Source organism: Phalaenopsis equestris, unplaced genomic scaffold, assembly GCF_001263595.1.
Source record: "Phalaenopsis equestris unplaced genomic scaffold, ASM126359v1 Scaffold000834, whole genome shotgun sequence".
In the NCBI taxonomy this organism is placed as follows: Eukaryota; Viridiplantae; Streptophyta; class Magnoliopsida; order Asparagales; family Orchidaceae; genus Phalaenopsis; species Phalaenopsis equestris.
This window is the reverse complement of record NW_018165274.1, coordinates 162,425-173,642: the sequence shown is the minus strand read 5'-3', so window position 1 is coordinate 173,642 and position 11,218 is coordinate 162,425. Positions and strand designations below refer to the sequence as shown.

Genomic DNA, 11,218 nt, shown 5'->3' with positions numbered 1-11,218 from the left:
AAATAGGTTTAACATTAATGCCTCTAGAAATAAGAATATTAGAAGTCTTTAGACCATCAAAAAAAAAGTCTCGAAGTATGCGAAGCTAAATTAATAGAAGAACCTTTGTACCAAATTAATTTAAAACAATCACGAAGAGAAAAATTTTCATAAATAAAATGATAAACAATTTTATTAGAATATAATTCTTCTTCTTTCAAAAAATCACAAATTTTTCCATCAATAACAATAGAAATGTTGTAAAAAAATGTAAACATTGATTAGAAAATTTCAATGTTGAGGAAAATCCAATTACCATTAATTAAAACATCTTTAACTTTGATAGAACTAGGGAATTGAAAATAATTAAAAATTGAAATCCCTAAAATCTCATAAAAAAAAAAACCTTTAATCCAAGGATCAAACAAAAATGGAAGACTAATATTGCATGTTATTTGAAAAGAATTGACATTTTTTAATTCTAGATATTAATAATGTCTTTCCAAAAAGAGAAAACCATGGATATGTGTTTTATCCAAATAGATCCATAATAATCTAATTAAGAATTAGCTAACAAAGAATTAAAATTAAAATCTCTCCAAATTATCTTATCTTCAAATATAAAATAAATATTATCTAGAGAAGGAATGTCAATAACTCCCAAAAACTTAGGCAAAGTAATGGTACTAAAAATATTAATCAAATTTTCTAATTATAATTATGCCAAAAGAAATTATTAATTAAATTGTTAATTATTTCCTTAATGCATTTAGGCAAAGAAGTGGAACAAAACAAATAGTAAAAATAAGTTTTAATGATGAAGTTAATTATTTGAATACGACCAATCATAGATACAACTTTTTGTTTCTAACTGACCAACCAAATTCTAAGTTTGTCAATATTAATATGAAATCCATTGAATTGAGCTTTGAACTCTTAACAATAATATCAAGATAAGTGCATGACAGTCTTAGTAGGAAAACCACCAATATCATAAAGATTTTGTTGAATAGTTGAATAATTGTTTTAGAGAAACAAATAACAAATTTAAAGAAATTAATCACTAAATTAGAGGCAAGACTAAACTTATTCAAAATATTTCTCAAATGAAAAATAAAAGAATGGGCAACATTTCCAAATATCAAAATATCATCAATATAAATAAGTTGATTTGCTTTATTAAATATATGGTACACATAAAAAAAAATTTGAATGCATCCAACATAGAAGAAAGAGCATCCAAAATAATGACAAATAAATAAGGTGAAAGATGACAACCTTATCGTAAATCAAAGAAAGAAAAAATGGCCATTTATTTCTCCATTAATAATAAAAAAAACAAACATTTGCAGTACAAGCTTTAATAAAACAACTAGAATTAATAGGGAATCTTAATTTAACAAATGTATCATAGAGAAAATTTTTATTAACCATATCAAAAGCCTTTTAAGGTCAATTTTAAAATAAAATATTTTACTAGAACTAAAAGAATTAAAATCATATAAAAACTCATTAGACATAATAATATTGTATATACTATCTCTACCTTTAAAAAAAAAAAGCTAGAGCAAATATTAGAAAGAAATAGTTTAATTCTATCCACCAAAAGTTTGACAATAACTTTATACATGGTATTAAAAAGAGAAATATGATGAAAATGATTAAAATTTTGAGCACTTTACATTCTAGGAATCGAAGTGATGCAATATTGTTTAAGTTTATTATGAAGATTGCTATACATAAAAAAAATATTTGATAATATAATTACTATCATAACCACTAATATCCCACACATCTTTAAGAAATTTGAAAGAAAAACCATCCGGACTATGAGATTTATTACTATCATAACCAATCACATTTAGCCAGTCACTTTAACCATTTGCAATTACAAGAAAAGGTATTATGAACATCTTTTTGATAATAGAAGCTTGATTAAGCAAATATTTGAAATGAAAATTAGTGAAAGAAAATTTGTATTCAAGCTTTTCATAATCACACCTTGCTTACTTTTTAAATTTGAGATCAAGTTTAAAAGATAATTATAACATTAATACTACAAACAACATTAATAATATCAAGGAGCTAGGGTATTGACTCCAATAATTTTTATATAAAAATTTATGCCTCAAATTATAAGTATTTTACAAAGAAATTAAAATAGGAGGGTGATCTGAAGTAGAAAAATTCTAAATTTTGAAGGAAAAAAATCAAGAAAAAAAAAACACCCAAGAAGTATTGCAAAAAGCTCTATCTAAAAGTCACCTTATGGGATTATCAAGTTGATTATTGAACAAAAAAAAAAATCAAACTAGTATTTTGTAACTCTATAAATTAGAATTAAAAATATATTTATTAAAATAAAATAATTTACTATGAATATGTGATATACCACCTACATTTTCATTAATTCCAAGGATACAATTAAAATCACTTAAAAGAACCTAGTGATCATCAATATTATTAGAAAAATGAGGAAACTGAATCTCATAAATCTTTCATAATTAAATCACTATTATCAACATAAATGAAAATAATATAGAATTTAACAGAAGAAGAGAAAGTGACATGACTATGAAAGTACTGAGCATTAACGTCCAAATAAATGAAATACAAAATATCAGGGTTCCATTTAATCCAAATACGCCCATGACCATCCAAATCAAAATTATGCACATTGCCTTGATTATGAAAAAGATTAAACTGTGAAGTGGAGAAATTATCAGAAATAGAAGATGTAAAAAGCTTTGTTTAAGAAAGTTTGATCAAATATGCTCAATTTTAATGAAGAATCCTCTTATAATCAGCAATACACGAATCATTATTAAACCCACGAAATTCTAAACCAAAATATTTGGATTTAACATAAACAAATATAAGAAGAAAAAGAACTAAAAAAAAATGAACCAGAGCTAATGAGTGTTATCAACTTTAGACATCCATTTCAATGCCCGTGAAGAGAAAGGTGATGTAACAGGAACAAAATAAATAACATCATTAAAGTCATTTGAAATAATATTGTCATTAGAAGTACTAAGAGTACTATTTATAATAGTATTATTACTTGTGGCGTATGCAACAATAACAAAATCATTACCATTATCCAATATAAAGCCATCTTCTAGAATATGATTATCATAACCATCAACAATGTTATGCTTATTAGTGACAATCAAACTATCTTAAACGTTGGCGATGTCATTAAAGCCCGTATTAACTCAAAATGTAACAAATTCTATATTATTAATATTAATAACCACAATAACATGATGAATTTCTCCAATATTCTCATTCATATCATTATTAGTAGAATATATCTTTAACTGAAACATCAATATTAAGGCTAGGTGCAACATCGTTAATAAAACTAGTAACAACAGAAGTTGGAACAGTAACATGAACAAAACTAGAAACAAGAAAAGAAGGTCTACTCCTACTTCTATTAATTCTTTAATTATTTATATTATTATTCCTACAACTACATGTAGGTGAAATAGGAGCAGAGTGATGATTATTTGCTATATGGCAAGATCGGGAATCATGAGCAAATGCGGAACAAGTATCACAAGAATTTAATTTCTACTCATACAACACGAGAAATATAATCAGTGAAATGAGAGTTTTTTATAATTTGAATATTAACTCTAAAAAAAGAGAGATGTGCACATTTAATTGTTAAAGAATCAACAACTAGATGAAAAACTAATTTTACTAGCAATATTATAAATATTAAGTTCATTCAAACAACACGAAGGTAAGTTAGGTAATTTCACTTAAACGGCAATGATTTTAAAATCCTCTTTATTCTCTTTAAGTGGCCAAAAATCAGAGATCATCTTTTAAAGATAAATGAATTTCTATATTTGAACTAAGAGTCACCCATTAAAATTATTTCCAAATCTTCTTCATAATTAAATTTAAACAAAAGAAATATTTTGTAGATAAAAAAATCAACCACACCTTTTAATTTTCACATTCTATTAATCTCTCGCTGAAAAATTACCATAGAATGGTCTCTTCCCAAGTGTATACTGAGTGTAGATCCAAATTAGGCCAAATTGCATTGTTTTGATCCTTCTTGAACTTCAAGTTCAAAGCAAGAAAACTTATTCTGTGAACAAGGAATATAAGACAAATCAAAATTAGAAGAATTGTTAAGACATGAAACTAAACTCTTCCAGTTGAGTGTTGGAATAGGGCCAAAAACCGACCGAGCAGAAGTAGAACTAAGTGGAAGAAAAATAAAATCCATCTAAGAAAATGGGCAAAAAAGCCCCAAAATTTGAAAGAATAACAAAAAAAAGGAGAAATAAAAAGAAATAAAGAGCTTTCCCAAGAGAAAGGGAAAACAAAAAGAAATGCAAACACTCTATAGAGAAACATTGAAACTCTAATGAGAAGCATGGGACGTCAAAACTTCTCCCTAAGTCTTGCTATGGAGCTCTTTGCCCGTAATGTTTCTCCAAGATCGAAAATTTTTCCTAAGACAAAGGGAAAAAAATGAAAAACCACCCGAGGGGAACACAAATCAAAAGAACAAAAATCAATGAATACCAAAGTCGATCAGAAGAAGTGATACAAATCTTCATCCCAAGAGAAATGAAAGAAAAAATGATTTCTCATGGAGAACCCTAGCGATGCTCCGAAAATTGCTAGATAATCGCTTCCGCAACCCTAGCAACGCTCCTTCTATCGTCTTTCATTCTTTAACCTAAATATTCACAACACCTTAATTTTTTATCTGTCCATCATCCTATTTAAACTTTAATTCCACAACTCATTCAACTCTCAACCATCATGGACATAGACCCAACTATCTTTCTACTTAAAATCAAAAAAAAATTCTTTATCAATTTTGATAAAAAAAAATGATCAATCTAAATTTTAAAACCATTAACTTTAATTTAACATGAGAGCATGGCTTTTCCTTTCCTCAAATTAAAATTTATGGCCTTAAATGGGCCGGCCCGTGCATCCGGCCTGCCAATACATTTATTTTCAAGACTTCCCGCTCTTTCGAAACAAAGCATAACAAAAAAACAAAACAAAAACCTGAGCAACGTAAAAATGATTTCACGAGCAAGACTGAAAACAATCCCTAAATTACTAGAAACAAAAAATGGAAATTACTCGCCGAGCGGGATGCATCGGTTTCAACTGGATTAGGGCACATAAGACTCTCGCCGTTGAGGTGCAGTAGGGTTTGATTTCAGGAGATGACTTCTCCTCAGGGATCCAAGCTGCCGCCAAATACTCCGTCATCAAAGGCACTCTCAATCTTCTTCCTCTTTCCTTCCATTCTGATCCGAAATATTAACGCTCTTTGGATTGCTGAATTTTTACGTTTTCTTACCCGCACAATTCCTTTTGTTTAAGGTTCTAGATCTGACAATGCTTGTTATTTCCAGATTGAACTTGAGTGTACATTGTGTTTGTGTTCAGAAAATGATAAATAAAGATCCTTGTTTCTAAAAGCTTGAAGCATTTGTGATGGATTTTGAATCCTGTTTTTGTTGTTTTTTTTTTTTCAATTACAGGATTCTCCTACATCGAACTTTTTTAACAACTTGTCTCCAATAAACGTGATTAGCAGCAGGTTAAGCAGCCAAGCTTTTGATAGCGTTGATATTCCATCCCCTCAACCGGTCTTCGCAACACCACAAAATCGCTTGATAGATTCAAAACTGTGGAGAAGGTAACAACTTGTGGCCTCATGTTCTGTTTGAGGAATGGAAATGAATAATGCAGTATGCTTGTTTTGGTGTTTGTTTAGGTCTCAAACGCTGTTCTTTCCTTGTTGTGAGAAGCCCTTCACGGGTGATGCAGATCTTGCTGCCACATCTTCGGAGTATCCTTGCATGACCAGGCAATTTATTCCAATTGCAGCTGTTCAATCAAGTAATGGTAGTGAGAAGAAGCTTAATAGTGGTCACCATCCTCAGGATGAAGTTTGCAGGAGTCATTCGAACAGTGTGGATGAATTTTTGTCCATTCCCAGTGAAGATTGTGAAAATAACTCTTGCTCGCCTGGTTTTTTCTTGGGAGAAACTGATGATTTGGTTCGTGATAAAGATGCCATTCCTTTTAGCAGCAATGGGGATCAGATGGCATACCCCAATGAGGATTCTGCACAAGTTACGGAGATGGCCTTTGGCATCAACGGTGATCAGATGGCATACCCCAATGAGGATTCAGAACAAGTTCCAGTGATAAACTCTTCTGCCACTGTAACCAATTTTGTGGCCGAATACACCAAGCAATCAGAACTTGTTAATGCTGAACTGAGTTCCAACTTAAATGTTGGTGATCAAAATTCATCATGTCAACTTGAGAAGGATTCTGCCAAGCAGAAGCCAAGTATTCAAATTGTGCCTGCTGCTTTTGAAGAGAATGAAAAGAAGGGAGGACTACTTGGCAGGAAGGTTAAAGCTAAGTCAAATTCCTATGTAAATTCAATTTCTAGTAGAGATGATGATCCTATCACTTTTGATAGGAAACTATCTAATCATTCCCATGTTCCAAACACTATGAATTTTAGTAGTATGTGTCATGTGGACGAATGCCCAAGCACTTCCAGTACTTATGTGCTTGGAATGCAGGATGTTGTAAGTACAGAATATTTGGGTAAACTGGGCGGTGTTTATGAGGCAAAATGTGAAATTCCAAGAAATTCTCAGTTCCACACTAATCATCCTGGTATATCGAGTCAGATTAGTGATGCATCTGGCAAGAACCAGAGAAACTATGATCAGGAGGTACAAATTATGTGTTTAACTGCACCTATGCTTTCAATATAAACTAGCATGAATTTTTTTGGTTCTGTGCCAATAGTTTCATATTAATTAATCAATTAAGTTCAAAATTTTCAAAAAATCTCAAATTGGATCAGATAGTGATGCTGCAAATGATACTGATCCTTTCAATGCTTATTGTTCTTATTTCTTTACAGTATAATTGCAATTCATTTTCTTCATGTTTAGGATATGACCCAGCATAGTCGCGGCATGTATAAACGTCTTCAGTTTGAGGATTTTGAAAAGAAGGAACAGAGTATTGCATACGCTGGAAACTGTACGAACTTAAAAAGTCCTCGTTTCATGCCAGTGACAACAATGATATCTTCTAATATGGGAAGTTCACATGGTTCTACTACAAATACAATTGCAATGTCTAGCACAGTTCAGTCGATTCAGTCCCTACCAGGAAATATTTCCTGCAATTATTTGGTTAAGACTGATGGTTCTGAGCAAAGCAAGGGAAGATTCACTGCAGTGGTTCCTAGATCGTCTGGTATTGGCTTGCACTTAAATACCATTGGCATGACTGGGGAGATGAATGGCCACATAGATATGAAGATGCCAATGGAGGGTTTAGGTGACAATGGGAAAACATTTTTGGACATTGGTTGTGAAGTACTGTCACAGGAATCGAAGGATATGATGGTCTTAAGAAATGGAGCTAGAGAAGTTTCAGTCCAATTACAATCTGATTCTGATGATTCCTCATTTAATTCAATGGAGGAATGCAATAAAGAGAAGCGTAATAAACCACTAGATTTTGCTCCAGATTACCATTCACCACTTGATGTAGAACCTTTGGATATGTGCATGCAACCGGAATTTAGTGTTCACCACATAACTCCGTGCAGTAGAAAAGGATTGCCAGGTGTAGAAACCAGCAAATCAGAGGATTCAGCACAAACTAGCCTTGGAAAGAAGAGGCAAGCATGCATTCTATTAACTTTGTTTTACTGCCTTCCATTCTCTCTCTTTTTTCTCTTCTTACTTTTCAGATTTAACAGGAAGAAGAATCCAGAGATTGAGGGACAAAAACGATGCAGTTGCAAGAGGTCCAAATGCCTGAAACTGTAAGCTTCTTCTGGATTTGTGCTGAATAGGATTTTATTCTGGCAGTCAATTTTATGCTTTATTCTATGTTCCTATTTTTCAGCTATTGTGATTGCTTTGCTGCTGGAATGTTTTGCAATAAAAGTTGTGCTTGCCAAGGATGTTCTAATAATTCAGAAAATGAAGAAATGGTCAGTTCAACAAGGCAACTGATAGAAGCTCGCAATCCACTTGCATTTGCTCCTAAAGTTGTGCATGCTAATGGTGATCTAAAAGAGAGTGCAGTAAGAGTTTTGACACATTTTTCAATTTTATTTGTTTCTCTTTTGTGAGGATAGAAAATAACAATCATGTTCTAGGATAATAAGCATATCACACCTCCTTCCGCAAGGCATAAAAGAGGGTGCAATTGCAAGAAGTCCAAGTGCTTGAAGAAATACTGTGAATGCTATCAGGTGTGTTTCTATTGCACTACTTTTTTTTTTTAATTTTTTTTATTTATGCGTTTCAGTTTTTATATGCTTACATTTTTCTTGACCCGCATCTTTTTTTTTGCGAAGGCTGGTGTTGGGTGTTCCTTGGGATGCCGTTGTGAAGGATGCAAGAATGTTTATGGGATGAAAGAAGGTATGCTTGAAACTAGCTTGGTATTGCCTTGATATTTTGTTGGCATTGCTAATTGTAGAAAGCTAGCTAAAAGGAACCAAATGAATTGAGGCCTTTAAGTTGTTAATCACGGGAATAAGTTTTGTTTTAAGTTATAATATACTTATTGATTAGTTTTCATTAGTAGCAGAGCGGTAGTAAATTAGTAATTAATTGATTCATTTTCTAAACAGTTTTGTTGTCCTTAGAATGCTACATAAAGCCTATTGTTTTAGGTCCCTTTTTGGTGGATGCTTGTATGTGACCCTTCTAAATTTCCTTTCTTAAACAACTTATTTTTTAATCAATTTCATCACTTCAAGATGATGATAAAAATGAAAATAAGAAACAACGAGAAAGTTCAGATTTAGAAAGAGCAATACGAACATAACAAAAGCGATGTGTGGGATATCCATGTGGTGGCTTTCATAGGATGAATAGAAGATGAAAGCCTATCAGCGATCAAACTTCCTGGCTCCTTCTAAATTCCAAATTAAATCTATGATTATTTCTCACATATGACCAGAAATCTGATTTATTTTTATTCTGTCATGACCCGGTCCGGGAGTTTGAAATTACCTAGGTGGGAATTGTCAGTCGGACGGAAGAAAACTATCTAACAATTCAATTTCATAATAAAATAAAATCTAGAGCAAAAAAGAGTCATGCAATTCATAAAACTTATACTTACAAAAGTTTATTCTCATTTAGATATTTACATGTAACAGAAAATAAAATTGAACTATAATACTTATCAGCTTGGACTCTTCAACGCATATATGCATAGATGTCAATCCAGTTTACAATTGATTTTTCTGTAAAATATTAGTAACTAAAGGTTTGAGTTAAAACTCGTCAATGGACAAATATTTCTCATTTAAAAATATTTTATAAAAAAGCAACAAATAGTAAAAGGTTGTGCGCAGTAAAAGAAAACAATTTCATTTGTTTTCATTTATTTATGCTAAATTTTTTATTATTGAGAATCATTATTTAAATATATATTTAAAATAATATATGTTTAATCATTTCTGATTCATCATAGAGGTATGCAAATATTTTCTTTTTTATTTTTGTGCATAGGTACATTGCATTATTCTACCAGTACTATGTAGGGGTGACTCTTATATGCATGCATATAACATGTTTATATCTATTGTTGCACTTAATATTTAAAAGATAAACATAGATTTTTTAAATTTTGAAAGAAACTTTGAAAGACACCAAAGACAAGTGTAAATAAATAAAATTATTGTAAAATAAAAATATATTACTCACCTATATGATACGGTCAGATTGTACTTTTCCTTAGTTCAAATCTAATCTTTTGGCTTACTCACCTATAAGAAGAATTTAATTTATATCAATTCTATTTTCATTTCATTTAAAATTTTTGCATGCTAGATAATTTCATTGAAATATTCAAATTGTCTTTATCCCCATGAAATCTCCAATTTATTAATTATAACAACATTCCAATAATATTACTAAATAATAGCAACAATTAAATCAAATTTTTGTTAAAGCTTCTAAAATTTCATTCTAGCAAACTTAAATTTAATAATAATTTAATTCTAAACTAATTCTAAATTTAGAATTCTTCATTTCATTTTAAAATTCCTTAAATTAGGAAAATAACAATTAATTATTGCAATCAAACTTTATACCTGAATTTCCTCTCCTTTATCTTCCTTAGTTTCCTCATAAAAAATCCCTAAAATTTTAAAAATCAAATATTAGGATTTTTTAATTGGAATTACATTTCATAATTTAATTTAAATCAATTAGAATTAATAACTCAAGTAATTTAATATTTTACTTTATAAGCCTTCTGCCTAGCTCTAAAAATTTCGAACCGAGCAAATGAGCGTTTGATCGAACTCTCTCCAGTATGCCCAGAGCTAGCTTTGGCGTGCCGCTGCTTGCGCCAGGGGTTTCCAAAGCTCGGTCGAGGTCCCTGTAAGCCGCACGCTAAGGGGAAATTCGCTGATCCTCTCCTCTTGTCTACCGAAGAGCTAGGGACGAAGGACTTTGATCGGAGCATGAAGCTTTATTCGAATCTTTGGAGCTGTGCGAGATCCTCCTTCCTTTCACTGACTGCTCGCAAACACTTGACAAAGCCCCTCGAGCTCTGTCACATTCGATCGTGAGTGGAGGGAAACGCTGCTTGTCTTCGTCTTCTCCTCCTCTTCCCCCTCCTCTGCCTTTTCTTCTCTCTTTCTCTCACGGCTTCCTCTGGCTTGCTCTCGTTCTCCCTGTCTCTCTCGACTCCTCTGTTGAGTTCGAATGTGAGGAGATGACGAAAAATCGTTTCATTCGAACGACCTGTGAAACCACAGGGGTCGTAACAAATAAATTAAATTCATTTTCATTTTTTTATAATTATTTAAAATTTTTAAAATAAAGATTATTATTACGATCTTCACTTATAAAAATTTCATCCTCAAATTTTAAAGTATAAGAATATAGTTCATACCTTAATATAACATGTGAGGATGTATTTCTCTCATTTCTGATTCCTTCTCTCATGTGGCATCTTTTCAATTCCATGCTTCACTAATACACAAAAGTAATCTCTCTGCTCTTAAGCTGTTTCACATCATAATTTTGATTCTTTCTAGTTCATTCACAAATGTCAGGTTAGGTTGAACATTTATGAGGTCTATGACAACCTTATTAGCCTTAGTAGCAATATACTTCCACAATAAGGAAATATGAAACACATTATGTACAAGAAACACGAGAGT

General features: G+C 31.4%; 1 protein-coding gene across 2 annotated transcripts; it reads left to right on the top strand.

The window, feature by feature from the left end:
• The first annotated feature begins 5,064 nt into the window (after positions 1-5,064).
• Positions 5,065-8,510, top strand: LOC110031506. Of its 2 annotated transcripts, none has more exons than XM_020734730.1 (8): positions 5,065-5,246; positions 5,517-5,674; positions 5,753-6,734; positions 6,972-7,699; positions 7,781-7,846; positions 7,930-8,110; positions 8,186-8,281; positions 8,387-8,510. In XM_020734730.1, the coding sequence occupies exons 1-8, from the start codon at positions 5,196-5,198 to the stop codon at positions 8,483-8,485; spliced, it is 2,361 nt and encodes a 786-aa protein (XP_020590389.1). In that variant the 5' UTR covers positions 5,065-5,195; the 3' UTR covers positions 8,486-8,510. The 2 variants fall into 2 exon arrangements, with proteins under 2 accessions (XP_020590389.1, XP_020590388.1); XM_020734729.1 differs by having other exon boundaries at positions 6,960-7,699.
• Positions 8,511-11,218: the final 2,708 nt, after the last annotated feature.

Coding starts and splice junctions, on each gene's coding strand:
- LOC110031506 (XM_020734729.1), top strand. CDS start 5,196: ATGACTTCTCCTCAGGGATCCAAGCTGCCGCCAAATACTCCGTCATCA. Junction 5,247..5,516: donor CAAATACTCCGTCATCAAAG/GCACTCTCAATC, acceptor TTTCAATTACAG/GATTCTCCTACATCGAACTT. Junction 7,847..7,929: donor AGGTCCAAATGCCTGAAACT/GTAAGCTTCTTC, acceptor CCTATTTTTCAG/CTATTGTGATTGCTTTGCTG.